A 21,757-nucleotide genomic window follows, 5' to 3' on the forward strand; every position below is an offset into this window, starting at 1 on the left:
TTGACCTAGTATATATTAAAAATTCAAATTTATATATGTATCTATTTTATATAAGTATATAATTAACATTATTTGAGTAACAAAAGTTCATCCATACTCCAAAATCCAAAATAACAATTGATAATAATGAGACATCAAGATGACGTCGTAGATGGTGGTCCATTTATTTTATTTTTTTTTATAAAATCAGCCAAGTCGAACTAGTCTAACCGGGATCTGGTACCTAACTGGTCGGGTCAATTGCATGACCGATCCAATAGTGGAACCAGTCTGATTAGGCCACCGGGTCTCGATTGGATCGGGCCGAATAGGATTTCACAATTATGCTTCCAATTTCTCTTCCAATCATAGTTGTGAAACCCGGCTTGGTCATTGACCTGGTCGAGGTAGTGGGTCAATGGGTCGGTAAGCCAGTAATTGACCCGTTTTGACCTAATATATATTAAAAATTCAAATATATATATATATATATGTATATATATATATATATGTATGTATATATATATATATATATATATATATATTATATATATATATATATATATTATATATATATATATATATATATATATATATGTATATAATTAACATTATTTGAGTAACAAAAGTTCATTCATACTCCAAAATCCAAAATAAAAATTGATAATAATGAGACATCAAGACGACATCGTAGAGGTGATCCATTTTTTTTTTTAATTTTTTATAAAACTAGCCAAGCGCACTGGTCCAACCGGGATTTGGTACCTAACTGGACGGGTTAATTGTATGACCGATACAATAGTGGAACTAGTCCAATTAGGCCACCGGGTCTCGGTTGGATCAGACCGAATAGGGTTTCACAACTATGCTTCCAATTCTTCTCTATTTAGAAAGTTATCTTTTATGCTTCTAGTTGAGAAACTAAAGATTTAAATCATTGGTTTGTTTAAGTAACTTCTGAAGTCAAGTCTTATGAATGAAAAAAAGTGATCTAAAGGAGAAACTCATTGAAGGTGTCCTTACTAAACTTAGTAAGCATTTCATATCAATATTGTGGTTTAAAAAAAAAGTTTAGAGACCATACACATATTTAAAATATATAATTTTTAACAATTAAATAGTTAATTTAAGTTTTGAATTTCTATCTTGTTATTTTAGTTTATAAAACTAAAGATAAAGAGAAATCAAATAAGTTTCTCTAAATTTTCTTAATTTTTTTTAAACATTAAAAATAACTTCTTTTTTTCATTTTTATCTTTAATTAAGAGACTTAAATAACAACAATAACAAAAGTTTAGGGACCAAATGAAAAAAAAAAACAAATTGATTAATTTCAATTACTTAAATGAAATCATAAACAATTTCAAGAAACTTATGTGAAATTTGTTAACCAGATATAATTTTTAGGGATTAAATTAATCATTTAATTTATATCATTGATAATTTTCTGGTCAAAAAATGAAACCACAATAAGTGTTTATTTTACCGCTACTATTCCTTTCTGCAGAGTTTCTCCAAAACCGCTTCGATGTTCTGCGCGCGTCCCACCAATACGGTGACGCATCCGTCTTTCAAATCTTCTTCTGAAATGCAAACCTCCATTTCCCCTTTTCTCTCTCTTCACCCTCAGTCTCACTCGTTCCTTCCTTCCACGCGCCACACTCTCTCACTCTCCGCGCCACAAAGCTACGCGCCTCCCTCTCCGCCGCCGCTACTGATCCACCCCAGACCGCCGCGTTTCGATTATGCCCCTTCCTACGAGACGCGTCCGAACTGTATATACCTCAAGCGCAGGAAGGTAGAACTTGCGCGCCAAGTGTTTGATGAAATTCCCAAACGAGACGTTAATGCGTGGAGTACCATGATCACCGGTTTCGCGCGCAATGGAATGCTGAGGGAAGTTTGGGAGTACACGAGGTTGATGTTAGAGGAAGGAATAAATCCAAATTTGGTGGTAATGACAGTTATTCTTGATGTCATAGGAAAATTTGGTGGTCGAAATTTAGGTAGGGAGGCTCATGGTTTTGTGTTGAAGATGAATATTTATTACAAGGAATTGTCGATTCAATCGGCGTTGATTGATATGTATTGGAACTGTGGTGATGTTGGCTCAGGGAGCCGGGTTTTGTATAGTGTGATGAAGAGGTATGGTGATTGTTGGATTGGATTGATGTCGGGTAGACTTGAGGTGGAAATGAGGTCTATTGTTCGGTTGAAGAGGTTCCGGCCTGGTGCTGTTGCGGTTGCTTCTTTGCTTCCGATTTGTGCACAATTGAGGGCTCTGAAGCAAGGGAAGGAGATTCATGCTTATGCTTTGAGACATTGGCTTCTGCCTAATGTGCCGATAGTGTCTTCCTTGATGGTGTTGTACTCCAAGTGTGGCATGATTGAGTATTCCTTGAGATTGTTTGATGGAATGGAACAGAAGAACGTGGTTTCATGGACTGCCATGATTGATTCGTGTGTTGAAAATGGACATTTGTGTGAAGCAACTGGTGTCATGAGGTCAATGGTATTGACAGAGCATAGACCGGATACAGTTACCGTGGCTAGGATGTTGCGTGTTTGTCAGGAGCTGAAAGTTTTAAAGCTTGGGAAGGAGGTTCATGGGCAGGTATTGAAAAGGGGGTTTGTGTCGGTCCATTATGTTGCTGCCGAACTGATTGATATGTATGGAATTTGTGGATATGTTGATAAGGCGAAGTTGGTGTTTCGTGCAATTCCTGTAAAAGGTTCAATGGCATGGAGTGCTCTTATAAGGGCCTATGGGTACAAAGAATGGTATCAAGAAGCAGTTGACCTTTTTGATAACATGATATCAAATGGTTGCTCTCCAAACCGCTTCACTTTTGAAGCTGTTCTATCTATTTGTGATAGAGCTGGATTTGTTGAAGATGCTTTTAGGATATTTGATTTGATGTCCAGATATAAAATTGATGCATCCGAGGAACACTGCACTTGCATGATTCGACTTCTTACCCGCTATGGCAAACTAGATGAGGTTCAAAGATTTGTTGAAATGAGTTCTTCCTTATAGCTGAGGGCGAGAGGCAGTAGGACTTTCTTTCTCCTTTGAATGTTCTATAGATTATTAACATTCTTAACCTATGTTTATTGATGAGTTACCAGTAGCTGTTCAAGGTGACAGTGAGTAGAAATGTAATTTTCAGCTAGTGATCTTTAAGTTGTAAGTATAGTGTCATACTCAATAGCATAACTGTATCAAAATTGTAAAGTTGCTTGAATTAAACATAGAATTGGTTAAATGGTTTGGTTTGCTAGAAGCAAATCTATTTTTTCAGTTGCCATTTGCCAATATTTAATGATAGACTATACCCGGCAGAAACATACTGGACTGATGCAATAATCCAGGAAGAGGAATTTATAACTGAATATTATTATGGATGATAAATAATATCATTGGTATTATATATGCTTCAAAAAGATTCCTAGAGAGGAGTTTATATCAGAAAACCTTAGCTATTTTTAGATAAAGGATTTAACTTTAGGAATATAATTTTTTAGCAGTTTTAAAGTCCCTTGAGAATTTTGTTTGGAGACACAACACAGTCATTTGAAAAATTCCAAAGTATTTTAGTAAGGCTTTTCATTACTCAAAATAAAGATTCAAAATTCCATCACGGACCTCATTCTTCTCTTGATACATGCTTCATCTCATGATGCTGCAGCTTCTAAATTCACCTTCATAAATCTAGAAGTTGAGCACTGAATTTTTATCTACTCGCCAAGAAGTAAAATAGTATTTTACAATACGGGTTTGACTGCATTTTTATTTTTCTCTTACTATTATTTTCTTTTTCCTTTTTGTAATCTTTGTTTGATAGCTGTTATAATCTTGGTTTAAGCTTGATCTATACCATCATCTTTGATCAGCTCTCTATGCCATCATCTATCATTCTCACTTGTCAAATGTATGACCATGACTACGAAATCAAATAATTCTGGAATAATTTTTGTATGTTTTATAATTGCTGTTTTCCTGTGATGATGATTCATGGATACTTAATATGCTTGTTAGTTGATTTGAGGAGTCCAATATGGTTGTGAAGATGATACATGGATACAACCCAAGCCTTCAATTTGCATTTAGGTTATCTCATTTTCTGATGGTTTAGCCTCCGCAATCCTTCCATTTTTCCCTCTATTTGGTCCTGTTCCTACTCTTTGATTTCATTGTTTTGCTTTGTTGCAGAGACTATCCAGATTTGTGTCCTTGCAAGCCAGTGATTATTCCTCCAAAAGAAGTCTCAATAATTTACCCTCAAAGAAATTGTCACCTGGTGATTATCTCTTTCTGCATAGTCCTCTACTTATTAGTACCTCAGGTGGTGGGAGGATTTTTTTTATCAGCAAATATTAATTATTAATTTGTTAACAGGAGGAACAAACTGGCGACCATTTCATCCTTCTTAACGATCCAGCCAACATTATATCTCTTAAAGGAGGGAGGGTTGTGATAAACCCTGCAGGTAACACAATATATTGAGACAGAGTACAATTGCATTTGTAAGATGAAGAAGAACAAGGAATGACAGGAAGGTATCATGTGGTCGATGTTACTTCTATTCTATTGTTCCATCCTCTGTTTTTTCTTTTTGTTACAATCAAGCAGGCCATTGTTAAATACTGCGTGTAATTGAATATGATTTTGACACCAAGATAATGTTCCACCCTTCATCTTCAGCTGCAAAATTTGTCTGCTACATGTGAGAATCAAGAAGAAACTCGTTTAGTTTTCATTATCTACAACAAAAATGATGGTCTTGAATGGGAGACTCATTTTTTACTCCATGATTGTGCCGGCCAAAGAAGATAGTTCTTGGGGGACTAAAGGTCTGTTTGAGTAAGTTTTTCCAAAACTACTTCTAGAAGAAGAATATAAGAAAAAGAAAAATGAACTTTTTCATAAACTGAAATAAGTTTTCCATTAACTAATTTTATAAATATCCTCTCATCTGAAGCTATATGAAAGACTTTCTATAGATTAAATCATGAAAAACTCATTTTAACTTATAAAAAAACTCTCTTTTTTTTCTCTTAAAAGTGCTTTTAGAAAAATGCATCCAAACAAGTCCTAACATCGAGGAAGGTAACTAACCGAATACCAAACGTACAATCCAAATCATGCGTTTCAATTCACATTCAATCAGGCGAAATATGTTGAAACACCCAACACAATTCTATGTTTGAATCTTCGTTGATGGTGACCAAATACTAAATTATGTGAAGTGAGGCCTACGCGTTTGAATTCTTCTAGGTCAATCAACCAAAATTATCGGGGTTAATGACAAATATTTAAATTCCTTTTAAAATCAGTTTTAACCAAAACAATTATAAATTCAAACACAATCGCTGTAAGAAAAGAAGATAAAAATGGCTAAAGGGTAATCATAAAATGAACCTGCAATTTAGGGTTTATCTCCTTAAAGCCCGCACTACTAACCCTAGATAAAGGCAACACATAGCAAATTCAGAAACAGCGTTGACCTAAGAATCGACCAAAAATAAAAAGCGAGATGCGTGTATGTAAATTAGTGACAAAGATCACACAAAAATAATAATAAAAAAACTCTTACAGTAGTGCGTAGGTACATAGTAACCTAAAACATTACACACCAAACAACAACCTTTGCTGGATTGGATCCCTCGTTTTTTTTATTTATTTTAAAAGCCTACCCCCAAAGTGGTGGGATTGGATTGTTCTTCAAGAGTCCTTTGAGGAAGGCGCGTCTTGATCGGAGGACTTGGCGGCGGCGGCGGTGGTGGTGGGAGGAGGAGGAGGAGGAGGGTTGCGACCGAAACGCGTGACGAAGATGTTGATGAGGCTGTAGAAGTGGTAGAATAGTTGGGCACTCACCAGCACTATCAGGCACAAAACGACAAAATCCATTTTGAAACGCCAAGAGGACGAAAGCACCAAAGCGGAAGGTGAGGGGAAGCAGCAGCACCAAGCTTTTAAAATTGGGGAAAGACTTAATTGCAGTTTTATGTCATGTATTTGAATAGACAAATACCGTCATTAAATAATCAAATTCGTTTATGAAGATATGATGTGTGCATAAATTAGTCCTTCTCAGAAATAAAATTTTAAATTTAATATTTGATAATTACTCATATAAAAAATTTAATGATAAATTAATCTTTAAATTTTAAAATTTAATATCAAATTTATTTTAAAAAAATATAATTTATTATCAAATTAGTTCTTAACAATTATAATTTAATGATAAAATAATCTTACAAATTTAATAATATGATTAATTCATTCAGAATCAATTTATCACAACATCACACATTGAAAATAAATTTAACTATTTATCCAACTAACATTGAAGAAAAAATTTGTAATATATTTTGTAAAATTCATATTGAGTAATATTTTCCTTCCACCACGACAAGATTACAATAGTCATACATGTGACACTCTCTATCCTGATATACATATTTATATAATAAAATACATGGAAATGTGAAATTACATAAAATGATTTTATTCAATAAACATAAAGGAGTTCACATGGGTAAAAGGTTCACATTCGCGTTAATCACAAAATTAAAAATTTATCAATTAAGGATATGAAAACATTTCTGGCTCAAAATAAGGTCGTCCAAAATTCTAGAGAATGAGCTAAAGACTCAACATGTGAAACAAAAATGATAAAAACTACATGTTCAAAACTTCATGTAATTAATACAGAAACTCATGCCTCAATGTCACATCTTATCAAAGCATTGTATCCTAGCATCCTCTAGCACGAGGTTCTTTAAAGTCATTCAACTAACCATTTGCTCCCACGAACACAAGGTTCGAGATCATCACATGATTCAAACACAAATAACACACAAGGAGTGAGTTATCACATTCCTAAACAGGTGGAGATAAAGGAAAGCGCGCACACACACATAATATAAGTATAACAAGCTCAACTTAATACAATTCACATCATTTTACTACTCATTGCATGACATCACTTGTCCCAAGGATTTAATCACAACATCACATTCCACACCTTCATATTAATCACATGTTTAGAACAACACATCTCAAGTACAACATAACATCTCACACTCATATAATTCATTACCCACCAATCACCATCACATAACAAGTCATAATGATCATTGCACAGACGTTATGAATAGATACACTAAGACTCAATCTTATATACAATATGATACCATGTCAGTGAAAAGCCTCGTCAGGCGCCTAGGAGTATATGACAAGACAAATCACACACTAGTAAGCCAGGTCACTTTCATTGGGTAAATTCGTAGGGATACCAGTTAGGGTCACGTTGTTTTGCAAGAATGCTCCAACCATGTGGGATCGACATAGGATTAAAGGAGCACTCAAATCGGGTGTATATACCCTTAAGGCCTAGACTCCGAAGAGTCCGTCAGGGCCTCTCCCTCCTGATTCAGGTCTAACCCAAAAAACTTTTTAACATGCAGACTCTATCTATGAATATACAAAACACACAACTACTCAGTTGTTCTCAAAATAATTTTAACTCATTGTGCCTCAAAGTGATTCAACTCATCAGGTTCCTATAGCGGATCCCATCATAATACTCATCGCGCATTAACTCGTCGCCCGAAAAGAGTCTTACAGTCGTGTGATTGTACGGTTAATAGCTCAAAACTAGGGGTGGGTAAACGAGCCCAGGTCCATGGACTGGCCCGCAAGGCCCGCGGTCCGCACGGGTTACAGACCAATTTTTTTAAATGGTCCATGGTTATGTCATATTTTTGGACCCGCCCCGCTTAACCCGCGGACTATGCAGGTTTGGCCCGCGGGGTTTGCGGGTTGCCTGCAGCCTGCATTAGGTTTGATTTGTGTGACCCTGATCCAATTATATTAGGTTTGATTTTCTCTTTTTCACTTTAAATTTTTCTTTTAAAATAATAGATAAAGAAATATATTAGATAAGATAAATATTTAAAGATAAAAATAAAAGATTTAAATTAAAAGATGATAAAGATAAAAAAGGATAAGATAAGAAAAATAAAAGATAACAGAAATAAAAGATTAAGATAAAAAGATAAGTGATAACCTGCTAAAAATCTTCCTTTTTGATATTTTCTCGATCTTTTTCTCTTTTAATCTATCCTTTTCATATCTACAAGTCATAAATAATAAAAATATCAATTCTTATTATTTAAGCCAAAAATAATTGTTAAATAAATATTTTTAAAGATATTTCAATATATTTTTATTATAAAAAATAGTTCATATCATATTTAGCAGTTATCATTGTAGCAAGCTAAGAACACTTTTTCTCCACTATGTAGTCATGCACGCGCGCAAGTCATATGACTCTTTCCCTTACAAGGAAAACAAAATGCGACTCACACTCACGCAATCATGCGACACACCACAACGGCACAACCTCGGTCCACCACCGCGCCACCACACAAAGTACATCTCTTCTCTCTCTAGAATTTGTTTTTATCCTATTTTTGTTGGGACTGATTCATTGTTGTTGCACTCTTAAATTCTATGCCTCTTTTCTTAATTCTGTTGCAGAGATACTTTTGTTTTCACAAATTTACTACACCCATCACACTTCACTTGTCAATTATTTATTTCCTTTCTATTTCTACAATATTACATAGAGATCAACTGAATTATACTTAGTTGATTCTTTAATATGTTCTCTATTACTAGTGATTCTTTAATTATTATTATATGATAAAATCATGGGATAAGGGAATGAACCACGAAACTCTTGATCTGCAAGTTATGAACTTGATGAATTGAGTTTTTGTGTGATTTATTTGAATTAAGAATTGAGTTCATTTAATTTTATTATTTCAGATTTTAAATATGGATTCTTTTGAAGTTAATGTTGATGAGAATGACAATGAGAGTATTAATGTGGATGTGCATGAAAATGTTATTCATGAAGATAAACCTATTGAGTCTAAAATGCCAAAAAAGAGGGCTAGAAATTATTCATCACATGTGTGGAATTTTTTTGAGAAACCTATTATGCATAGTGATGGAAAACTAAGGAGTAAATGCAAATATTGTTTGAAAGATTATGTGGGCGGTGACAATAAGAATGGGACTTCAACCTTACAACGTCATATGGGGAAATGTGATGTATATTTGAAGACGCGTTCTAATAGTGATGTTGGAAATATTATTCTCGATCATGCTTGGAGATTAAGAAATAAAAAAATAGATCAAAGTGTGGTATATGAGATGATATCTATGATGATTATTGAGCATGATCTTCCATTCTCTTTTGTTGAACATAGAAGGTTTAAAGAGTTATTACAATATTTGCATCCTGATGTGAAGGTACCCTCTAGGCATGTTGCTACCATGAATGTGAACAATCTATATGAATCTGAAAAGAAAAAAATGAAATGCATGTTGTCTAAAGTCCCTAGTAGAATAAGCTTAACATCTGATGTATGGACATCTTGTACTTCTGAGGGTTATATTTCATTAACTGCACATTATGTTGATGCAAATTGGAAGTTGAATAGTAAAATGCTTAATTTTTCTCATTTTCCTCCTCCATACTCGGGGCGTGAGATGGCTAAAGTTATATATGATTTTTTGGAAGAATGGGGTATTGAGCAGAAAATATTTTCATTAACTCTAGATAATGCTTCTTCCAATGATAAAATGCAAGACTATTTGAAGGAAATACTTTTTTTGCATGCTAATGGTTTAGTAAGTGGCGGTGAATTTTTTCATATCCGATGTTGTGCTCACATTTTAAACCTTATTGTTCAAGAGGGGTTGAAAGTAGCTGGTCTTGCTGTAAACAAAATTAGAGAAAGCATTAAGTATGTTAAGGGATTAGAGGGTAGAATGCAAGTTTTTAAAGCTTGTGTTGCAAAAGTTGGTGGTATTCATACAAAGATGGGTTTGCGCTTAGATGTCATTACCAGGTGGAATTCTACTTTTCTGATGCTTGAGAGTGCCCTTGTATATCGACATGCTTTTTGTAGTCTTGTATTTGATGATAGGAGCTATTCAAGTTGTCCCACTAATGAAGAATGGGAGAGAGGACAAAAAATGTGTGATTTTTTGCGTCCTTTTTTTCAAATCACAGAGTTGATATCTGGTTCCTCTTACCCAATGTCTAATTTGTATTTCATGCAAGTATGGAAAATTGAATGTTTATTGCTTCAAAATTTGAGTAATGAAGATGAGTTGATTAGAACAATGACAATTCATATGAAAACAAAGTTTGATAAATATTGGAGAGATTATAGCAATGTGCTTTCCTTTAGGTGCATTCTAGATCCACATTGTAGAATCAAACTTTTGAAGTATTGTTATTCAAAACTTGGTCTTGATCCAATATCTTGTCAAGCAAAGTTGAAAATTGTGGAGCACAAGTTGTATACTCTATATAATGAGTATGTTCAAATGTATTCCAAAGAAACAAGAAGCAATGCTGGTTTAAGTCAAGGTTTATCACAAGAGACTATGGAGACTACTAGTACTATTAGTATTGCTCAAGTTGATGTTATGGATGGAAGTCAAGGTTTCTCTTAATTTTTTAAACTACCAATCATTTATTCTTATTTACTTTGACTAACTATTTTTTTATTTTTGTGGAATTAATATAGGAGTTTATACAATTTGAAGATGAAGATATGTCACAAGTGGGTAAATCTCAACTAGATACATATTTGGAAGAGGCAAATCTTTCAAATAAATATCATCCCAATCTTGATGTTTTGCAATATTGGAAGGATAATCAAGCTCAGTTTCCAGATCTTTCACTATTGGCTTGTGATATTTTAAGCATCCAAATTACAATGGTGGCTTTCGAATCAGCATTTAGTATTGGCTCACGGGTGCTTAACAAATATCGAACTAGGCTTCTTGTTGATAACGTACAAGTCTTGATATGTACTAAATATCGATTACTAGGATTTGATATGCAAGGTAAATAATATGTAATAATTATTGTCTTTTAATCACTTAACTTGAATTTATTCCAATATTTATTATTATTTTGAGTTTTAGGAAAAGAAGATGAAGATGTGGAGATTGAGAAGACTCAAGCTACTTCAAATATGGAATCATTTGTTGTTGGAGATGTTTAAATTTCATATTTTAGATTTATTGCTTGAATTTTATTTTCTTAAGACATTATTTATTTTATTGATGTAATTGACTAATTATTGAGATTTTATTTACATTTGTATTGAACTTAATTTGATTGTATTGTATTTTTATTAAAATTGAAATTCTTTTAAAACTATGCCCACAGACCGGCCTGTTTGACCCGCGGGGCAGAGGCGGACCAATTTATTTGGTTCATGTAAGAAGTGGGGCGGACTGGCCCGGTCTGCTGCCAATGCAGGCTTATGAGGGCGGGCCTTACTCGGGGTGGGCCGGCCCGCTTACCCACCCCTACTCAAAACTCAATGCACAAAACATCTCAATACATGTGTGATCTTACAATTTAACACATACTAAACTTGTCACTTACACACAATTCATCACACTTTCATAATCCCAAGACATCATGTTGTCACGCTTTATGCATCATATACATATCACACAGTAATAATATTAATGTTATGTTCATATGATTAATCATCTCATTAAAACAAACATTTAAAATCATGTATGTGTCGTTGGAGTTTGAACTATGAAATACACACAACTACTCAATTATTTTCAAAATCATTTTAACTCGTTACGCCTCAAAGTGATTCAACTTGTTGAGTTACCACAGTGGATCCCATCACAATACTCATCGCGCATTAACTTGTCGCTCTTAAATGGTCTTTGTTAAGCTGGTCGACAAGTGTACCGATTCACACAAGTAGTATAAAATGATAAGACCGAGTATCGTATCCTCAGGGAATTTGTTTCACTCAGACCATGTACATTCAGTATGTAAACATTTGTATGGATTAAAAGCAAGGTAAATATCAAGTTCTGTACTAGAAAACATATTTAAACATAAACAAATTATCTAAAGTTATGAAGGTGAAAAACTATCAAGTTAAGAGCGTTGGGTCGTTCTACTGAATTTTTCTTGATGTCTAATATGTATTTTTCTCTATTTAAACTTCGTCCTTGATCCCTCAACAAACTTAGTCTAAAAGAGTTGCATTAAGCCTACAACATAATATAGACTAGATCACTGCACTCCATTCCTAGACATATAGATTTCTAGCTTGCTCTACCAAGTTCTAAGGCTTTAAAGCATTTCTCAATGCTAAAAATCCTAACTATACATACAAATGGGTGATCAAGCCACGAGCATGTAAAGTAAGCATAGATAGAGGCAATGAACACATAAAAATAACATTAAATAGATAGTGTAAGAATGTTACATCAAGGTTTTTCAGCAAAACTCCCCAACAAATAGGCTTAGCCTTCCATTACAAGCAATGAAATCTCACAATACAAGGAAGGAATAGATTTGAGTGGAAGAAAATGGCAAAAGATGGTTGAGGATGTCTCCTACAACCTCTAAACCCTAAACTTTACTCCTTTTAACCTAAGCTCTCTCTGCTGCTCTCTTTCTGTCTCTTGTTCTTCCAAAAACATGCTCTCTTTTGTTCTCTATGTACTCTCTTTTTCAAATCCGTCAACCTCAGTGTTATAAAGGCTCTTGGACCTTTTAGCTTCTGAAGGCTCACTAAGCAAGAGTAAGTGAGTTTTGGCTTAGCGAGACTGGGCACACTGAGCGTGAGAAGAGACAACGTCCTTGCTGGGCAGGCTGGCTGCGCACTGAGCGTGCAAATCTCTGGCTTATCCTCTTCTAGGGTTTCCCAATCCACTAAGCGAGCTGTATGCCTCATTGAGCGGATGCCACTTGCTGAGCGGATCTGCCTCGCTGAGCGAGTCATCAGCTACTTGAACCTTCTCTTCTTTGGCCTGAAATTGAGTTGGATTCAACATAAATTCCCAAAATTGGAGTATCTACTGTATAAAATCACATTAAACAGAAAAATATGTACAATTCCTACAAATAGAACCATAAATTGGAGGTAAAGCGCTAATTCCTTGCAAATATTAGATATCAGACTAACTCATGAATACCAACTAACAAACTCCCCCAAATTTACAATTTTGCTTGTCCTCAAGCAAAGAAATAACTTTTTACTTGTCCTCAAGTGACAGAATTCACAGTGGTTAGCCAAAAATTGTGTTTGTTACAAATGATTCAATCACATGAACAGAGATAACTAGCAATGCTTCAACTAACAACCCTTCAGAAGATATGCAATATTTCAAAGATATGAACATGTTCATTAAACAACACAAATGAAATAAGCTAGCAAGCAAGACAGGTATCAAGGAAGGTTCATCAAGCTCAATCCTCACAACCACTATTTCTCTCATAAGCACAAGTGTTTAAGGTAATTCTTCAATTCAACAACCAACATAAGTCTCAACTTTTTCATTTTATCTTATTCCATACAATCACAAACACACAAATTGAATATGAAGGACTTTCTTGGCTTGTAATGAGGCTGGGCTACAAACAATTCATGGTTTTTCTAGGATGCAAAACTTAGGTTCTAGGAGAGCATTCATCCTTAGATCACCTTTTTTCCTTAAATTCCCAACTTCTATTGATATGCCACAAGCATAGAAGACACTTAGCTCAAGCAACAACACACACAAAGCTTTACTTATTCTTGAAACTTTCATTTTCTTCTTTTTATTTTATTATATTAGCAGTTTATGATTACTGCCACTTTATACAATTTTTTGTGGCCGTTGTTTTCCTTACTTGCAATCAACATCACCCAATGCACTCCCCCAAATTTGGGCCAAATTTGTCTTGAATCACAATGCTCTCCTATAGCCTAAGAAAAGGTAAATGGAGATTATAACTTCAATTAGGCTTAAGGTTTAGACTCATTCAATCACATTCAAGCTCAACATGGGTGCAAGGGTTTCATCATTCATGAACAGGGTAAGGCTATTTGGCTAAGTGGCTAAATCAATCAATCATGACCTTCATCATTTCCAAATCATGCATTCATTCAGTATTGAGAGATTCGTGCAAAAATCGGTACTTGATGCTAGTCGTTCTCTCATAATTTAGATTCACACATCTCATCGGGTTATAGCCAATGATTACCTTCACTATTTACCTATCAAACAAACTAACATTTTCACTCACACCCCTAATTCATGTTCTTTCTCTTCTAACTGCCGCATACTTATTCAAGGCATGTGATCTACTATCGCAATTCATTTAGTTGACGCAATCAATCCAATTCAAAACAATAAACAAACACCAAAGATATAAACCAAAAACATGTTTCAAAAACCAAACCACTACATAAAGTTTAAAAACTGTAAATTGTTCCAAAAAACTGCAAAATATGCTAAATAAGTAAATAAAACTAAACTAAAATTGAAATTTAAAAACTGTATCTAAATAGTAAGAAAATAAATAAGTCTTGTCTTCAATCATCCTGTGCCGGTGTTGGGTCATCCTTAGGTGTGGAGGGGGCATCCTGGGCTGGCAGAGGTGTATCCTGTGCTAGGGTAAGCCAGGGATCCCTGGTGCCCTGCACTATTGTCATGTCTGCAACATAATATGTATCTATAGTGGCATCTCCCTCCTCAGTGGCATTCATCGGTGTGGCGACAGGCGTGACCTCGGGTGTCTCCTCTGGTGTCACCTCCGGCTCTGGCTACGGCTCCTGGGCTGTAGGAGCCTCACCTCCCCCCGCAGGAGAAGGTTGGACTCCTGGTCAGGCCACCTGGGCCATGAAATCCTCCATGCTGATGATGGGCCAATGCTTACATCACCAGGCATAAACCATGGTGAAGGCTCTACAACATCGGCACTATATTGTCTGAGCTCTGAGTGGAGGGGCTAGATGGTGCTGTGAGTGCTGGAGGGGCTGGAGCAGGAGCTGGTGGTGGTGCTGGTGCTGAGGTAGAAGCTGGAGTAGAGGTGGAGGCATCAGAAGGTCCCCGAGCCCTAGTCTTGGGGGTCCCCGAAAAGGTGATCGTGGGATCATCTGGGTTCCAACAATTCTTTCGAATATATGCCAAATTAATGGCAAGGCACATAGACTCAAAGGTGAGATAGTCAGGGACGACTCCTTTAGTCATGCACAATGTTGTGATAAGTGCAGGGAATCCTAGCTAAGAGGAGTTGGACTAGGCCATCTGTGAGATCTGGCCTGAGATGATGGAGCCTAAGTCCATGTCTATCTTCATCACCAACCTCGCCCTGTCCATATTAAGATCGGACGTGTGAGAAGTGGGGGCGAGGTTGGAGTATGATAACATACTCCAGGTCTACGCCAATGTGGTGAGATCATTCCTCAGGAGCTTCTAGGGTGCTCCCTCAACATTCAGTACAAAACCTCGCCCTGGAATAGACAATCTGGCGGCGAGCTCCTAAGGGTCTGGGTGCATGCGGTAGAAACTGGAGTATGTGAATTATCTCTCTCCTGGCTCTAAAACCTCAGGGGTCTCTAGGAAGGTGTTTAGCATCTCAACATCGAACTTAATCAATTTTCCCCCCACTCTACACTACCGAGGGGACTTATCCTCTGGATCATACAAATTCACATAAAACTCCTTGACTAGGGCCACATCTATGTGGTTATCAGGCTGCCTGGTCAAGGCTTTATGCCATCTCCTCCTCTCGAGCTACTTGCGGAACTCGTTATATTGGGTCACGTACAAGTCAACATTCCTCTTTGGGAGGATGTTTCCGGAATGCACGTTCTGCTCATAACATTCCTAGGCGACCTCGGACATAAATCTCGTCGTGTCATATGGCTCTTGAGGTCGAGAGGTGGATGCTTTTCTCTTTCTGGAGGCCATATGTATCAAAAGAATCACAGGGAAGAAAATTAGATAGGTTTTATTGAAGAATGAAAACAAAAAAATAAAACAGAAAAAAAAGGACTGGGCGCTTAGTGAGACAGGCTCGCTTAGCGAGACAGGCTCGCTTAGCGAGACAAGCTCGTTTAGCACGCCTTCCAAAAATAACATGATATGCTTAGCGCGCAGGGCACGCTTAGTGCGACTACTGAAAATTAAAGAATATGGCTAAGCGAGACACCCTCAATTAGCTGAAACAAGACAATGGCTAAGCGAGCATGGCTCGCTAAGCCTTATTCAAAACCAGAGAAGAAATTACGCTTAGCGAGTATGACTCGCTTAGCACCTGAACAAAATTCAGCAAAACTAAATTGCCTTCGGCTTAGCGAGACAGACTCACGTTGCCCAAGCTTATTCAAACTTTAAAGGTATGGTGGCTTAGAGAGATAGGCTCGCTTGGCCGCAACCAGAATACCAACAGCCTCTATGACTCAGACCTAACTAAACTGACTCACTGAGCGTGGCATGTTGGCTTAGCAAGTTCATATGAACTCTGAAATTAAAAACTTGAAATTTAAATGCTCGCTAAGCCGTGGTGCAGTGGCTTAGCGAGTTCATACATATATGCATAAATTTAAACAAAAATGATGAACTCGTTTAGTGGGACAGGGTCCGCTTAGCGTGTTCATCAGAAAACCCAGAAATTCATCCAAAATGGATGAACTCGCTTAGTGAGCAGGCTTGCTTAGCGAGTACATCGAAATTTCCAAAAAAAAATTGGGGCTTCGAAGCCTCAACTCCTTAGCCACTTTCAGGCATGGGAAATCTAAAGCACAACCCTTCAATCAGCCTACATTATACGCTAAACTAAAGCCCTAACAACATACAATCAAATAGCTAACTACTTAGCAACAACAACAACACAGAATCAAAATCATAAAGAAATTAAAATGTCTTCTACCCTAGGGTTCAAAAATGAAATTCAAAATGACAAGGGACTGAAGCACTTACTTGGATTGCAGAGATTAGTGAGTTGAAGTCGAGAAGTAGAGAAGCAAGAAAGGCACAATGCAAAATGAAAATGATTGCCAATGAGTGAGAATGGAGAGGTTATGTGTTTGTGCAAAAGTAACTGCCTAAGGCAATTATGTTTTTTTTTTGGCAGTTTCGACTGACTCGCTAAGCGAGCACTCAATGACGTTTGAATTTTTCAGGATTTAAACTTATGTGCTTATCGGGACAGGCTTCCTTAACCCAATTTGGAATTAGAAAACCCGAGAAGGTTTTAGGCTCAGCGCACAAGTGCGCGCTTAGTAAGTTATGCAACTCTGATTAGTCTGCAACTTCCGCTAAGCGGGACATGGCCGACTTAGTGGATTAAATGCCTCAAGAAGTAGTAGTGGGGTCGCACTTAGCGACATGGTCTCGCTTAGCACTATGGCATTCCAGAGAGAGTTTTGGGCTTAGCGGGTATGACCCGCTTAGCCCAATTAACATGAGGGTCCAGGCAGAGAGTCTTTTGCACTTAGCGTATAGACGCGCTTAGCGAGAGACTATGTCACACTTAGCGAGAGACTATGTCACACTTAGCGAGATGGCTCGCTTAGCCCTATTCCATTAAATGCAATTCCAGAAAGGTTTTGGGGCTTCGTAATTGTCTCGTTTAACGAGACCCTTTCAGCTAATGGGTGGGGGTTGACGCCCTTAGTGAGAGATGCTACTCGCTCAGCACATGGGGTATATCTTGTTTAGCACATGGGGCAGGCTGAACGAGTGGATGACTGAAAAATTTTCTAAGTTCCTTCCTCATCGAATGCTTCAGAGAAGCTTTTGGCCAACCCATCTATCATACAAAACATGTTGAAATCTTACTCTAGCAATCACAAATAAGTTGAAACCTAACTATATGCAATGATGAATAGAAAATTGATAAAGAAAATAAAGAAAAATGTTGGGTTGCCTCCCAGTAAGTGCTTCTTTAACGTCACTAGCTTGACGTATGTTACCTCTAAGGGTCCTATAATTGCAAAATGGTGGTCATTCTCTCAATGTTTCCACCATGGTATACCTTGAATCTCTGGCCATTTACTATCCATGTTCTATCCGGAGTTTCTGACTGAGTCTCAAATAATTCCACTGCTCCATAATGCTTGACATCTTTGATGGTGAATGGTCTAGACCATTTAGATTTTAACTTGCCTGGAAACAGCTTCAATCTTAGTTGAATAATAGAACTTATTGACCTGATCGGAAATCTTTATTCAACAGCTTATTGTCATGTTAAGCCTTTACTTTTTCTTTGTACAGTCTTGAAGACTCATAAGCATTCAATCTCATCTCTTCCAACTCCAAGAGTTACAACTTCCTCTTTTCCCCTAACAGAGCCTTATCAAAATTCAAGAATTTCAAAGCCCAATAGGGGTCTTAAAGGCAGTCTTGTAAGCCCATAGTGCATCATCCAGCTTGCTTGACCAATCGTTCCGAGTGGAGGCCACAGTTTTCTCTAGGATCTTCTTCAGTTCTGTGTTGGAAACTTCAGCTTGACCGTTTGTTTGTGGATGATACGATGAAGCTACTTTGTGTGTGACATGGTAATGGCTCAGCACCTTCTGCAGTTGGCTATTACAAAAGTGAGAGCCCCCATCACTAATTAGGACCCTCGACACCCCAAAGAAAGCCAAAATATTCTTCTTCAAGAACCTCACTATAGTTTTGGCATCATTCTTTGGGGCAGCCACTGCTTCAACGCATTTGGAGACCTAATCCACAACCACAAGGATATATTCATTGCCAAAAGATGGAGGGAGAGGACCTACAAAATCAATTCCCCAGCAATCAAAGACTTCCACCTCCATAATATTCTGCAAGGGCATTTCATTTCTTCTAGAGATTCCTCCCATTCTTTGACATTGATCACCTTGAGTGGCATGTTCATGAGCATCTTTGAAAAGTGTTGGCCAAAAGAATCCTGATTGCAGGACTTTGGTTGTTGTTTTGTCTCCATAGTAATGACCTCCACATGGTGAATTATGGCAATGCCACAATATGCTCCTTGCTTCTTCTTTTGTTACACACTTTCGCAAAAGGTTGTCAGCACCAATTTTAAACAAATGTGGGTCATCCCAAACATAACTCGCAAAATGTGGGTCATCCCAAACAAATGTGGGCATCATGCAAGAATTTCTTCCTTTGCTGCCAAGTCAAATCTTTTGGAATGATTCCAGGTGCCTTGAAGTTGGCCAAATCAGTGAACCATGGTCCATGGCCTTTCATTCACCATGAACAACGATTCATCAAGGAATTCATCTCTTATCTCTAGCTCCTTCAAAATCACCTCTTCATTGACTAATCTTGACAAGTGGTCAACCACAAGATTTTCAGATCCTTTCTTGTCTTGGATCACTAGGTCAAATTCTTGAAGTAACAAAATCCACTTGATTAATCTGGGCTTGGAGTCAACTTTATTCAACAAATACTTAATGGATGTATGATCAGTGTAAACAATAACTTTCGATCCCACTAAGTATGATCTGAACTTCTTCAAAGCATAGACAATTGCAAGCATTTCGTTCTCTGTGGTGGCATAATTCATCTGAGCATCATTTAAAACTTTGATGGCATAATAAATAGCATGGAAGACTCTGCCTTTCCTCTGGCCCAATACAGCACCTACAACATAATCACTTGCGTCACACATGAGCTCAAATTCTTGACTCCAATTTGGTGCTATGATAACAGGAACATACACTAGACTGGTCTTTAGAGTGTTGAATGCTTTCAAACACTCCTCATTGAATAAAAACACAGTGTCCTTATTGAGCAAATTACTGAGTGGTTTAGCAATCTTTGAATTTTTTTTTTATAAACCGGCTGTAGAACCCAACATGCCCTAAAAAGCTTCTCACTCCCTTAACATTCACTGGAGGAGGTAGCTTGTTGATCACATCAATTTTAGCTTTGTCTACTTCAATCCTCCTCACAGAGATTTTGTGGCCCAACACAATTCCTTCTTGAACCATAAAATGGCATTTCTCCCAATTAAGCACCAAGTTTGTCTATTCACATCATTGCAAGAATCGCTCTAGATTTGCTAGACAGTAATGAAAAGATGAGCCAAAGACAGAGAAGTCATCCATAAACACTTCGATACATTTCTCCACCATATCAGCAAATATTACAATCATGCATCTCTAAAAAGTTGCAGGAGAATTGCAAAGACCGAAGGGCATTCATCTATAAGCAAACACACCGAAAAGGCAGGTGAATGTTGTATTTTCTTTGTCATTTGGGTCCACTACAATCTGATATTAGCCAAAGTATCCATCTAAGAAGCAATAAAATGATTGTCCAGCTAGTCTTTCAAGCATTTGATCCATGAAGGGAAGTGGGTAATGATCTTTTCTTGTGGCATCATTCAATTTTCTAGAATAGATGCAGATTCTCCACCCAGTGACGGTTCTCAAAACATTCTTCTCATTCCGAATTATCGTCATGCCACCTTTCTTGGGGACTACTTGTACAGGGCTAACCCATGCACTGTCCGAGATAGGATAAATGAGGCCTGCTTCTAGTAGTTTAAGCACCTCCTTTCGTACTTCTTCCTTCATAACTGGATTCAATCTTGTTTGCGGCTATCTTACAGGCTTGTACTCATCTTCCATATTGATCTTATGCATGTAGTAAGAAGGGCTAATTCCTTTGAGATCAGAAATGTGTCATCCAATAGCTGCCTTGTGTTTCCTTAGAACTTCCATTAGCTGAGATTCCTCTTCCTTTCTCAAAAAGTTGCTGATGATCACTAGACTTGCTTCATTTTCTCCCAAGAATACATATTTCAAATGTTTTGGAAGAGTCTTTAATTCCACTTTGGCCTTTTCTGCCGGAATGTCCTTCTTCAATTCTTCAAATACAACTTTTTCAGAAGGATTTTCTTCTAAACCCTTTAATTCTTCCAAACAGTTTTGCAATACTTTTTCTTCCTCTATTTTCAAACACTCCATAGTATTAGTCAGTGCTTTTTCCAGTGGGGACTGTAGCACCATGGCTCTAGCTACCATGTCTACCTCTTGTTCAACCTTTTTTACTTTAAAACAAGCCTTGTGGTCACTTGGGTGCTTCATGGCTTCAAACAAATTGAATGTAACCTTCTGGTCATCCACACTCATTTCTAGATTACCTTTCTCCATATCAACCACACAATTGGCTGTTAACATGAATGGATGGCCTAAAATCAATGGGATTTCAACATCCTCTTCAATGTCCATTATCACAAAATCAGCAGGGAAAGTGAATTGACGCATTTTACCAACACATCTTCCACTACGCCGTATGGCCTTTATGATTGAGGGATCTGCCAGCTGTAATGTCATTCTTGTTGGTAGGATTTCCAACTCTCCTATCCTTCTGCACATGGATAGGGGCATCAAATTAATGATAGCCCCTAGGTCAATAAGAGCTTTTCCAACTTACACAACACCAATTGAGTAAGGGATTGTGACACTCCCTGGATCCTTGTACTTTGGTGGAGGGGTTCTCTGAATAACAACACTACAATTTCCCTTCACCACAATATTATCACTGTGGATATATTTTCCCTTTTTGGTCAGTAGATCTTTGAGAAACTTTGAGTAGAGTGACATATGTTGCAAGGCTTCTCTGAATGGAATAGTTGTCTCCAATTTCTTGAAGATATCAAGGAAACGAGCAAAGTGTCGTTCCTTGTCATTCTTAGACGGCACCAAAGGATATGGTGCTTTCTTCCCTGTACTTGGAATAGCCTCCTTCTTCTTTTCTCTGGCCAACTCACTCTTTGTCTTTTTCTCATTTTTTTCTTCCTCCTCTGCATTTATTTTTCTCTCCTTCATCTGATCTCCCTCATTTTCTTTTTCTCCCTCGACTTCTAACTCCTTCTCATCACTAGTCCTACTCTTATCCTCCACCATGGTCTCCCTCTTGCTT

General features: G+C 37.1%; 2 protein-coding genes across 2 annotated transcripts; one reads left to right on the plus strand and one right to left on the minus strand.

Annotated features, from left to right (window-relative positions):
• The first annotated feature begins 1,456 nt into the window (after nt 1–1,456).
• LOC114406491 (pentatricopeptide repeat-containing protein At1g71460, chloroplastic-like) lies at nt 1,457–4,291 on the plus strand. The gene is made up of 2 exons (XM_028369199.1): nt 1,457–3,032; nt 4,193–4,291. Exon 1 carries the CDS (start codon nt 1,508–1,510, stop codon nt 3,014–3,016), a length of 1,509 nt encoding a protein of 502 aa, XP_028225000.1. The 5' UTR covers nt 1,457–1,507; the 3' UTR covers nt 3,017–3,032; nt 4,193–4,291.
• A 16,223-nt stretch (nt 4,292–20,514) lies between these two features.
• LOC114405159 lies at nt 20,515–21,438 on the minus strand. Its single transcript, XM_028367803.1, has 2 exons — nt 21,269–21,438; nt 20,515–21,202 (listed from the first exon to the last, which is right to left on the minus strand). Exons 1-2 carry the CDS (start codon nt 21,436–21,438, stop codon nt 20,515–20,517), a joined length of 858 nt encoding a protein of 285 aa, XP_028223604.1.
• Between the last annotated feature and the right edge of the window lie 319 nt (nt 21,439–21,757).

This window comes from Glycine soja, chromosome 3, assembly GCF_004193775.1.
Source record: "Glycine soja cultivar W05 chromosome 3, ASM419377v2, whole genome shotgun sequence".
In the NCBI taxonomy this organism is placed as follows: Eukaryota; Viridiplantae; Streptophyta; class Magnoliopsida; order Fabales; family Fabaceae; genus Glycine; species Glycine soja.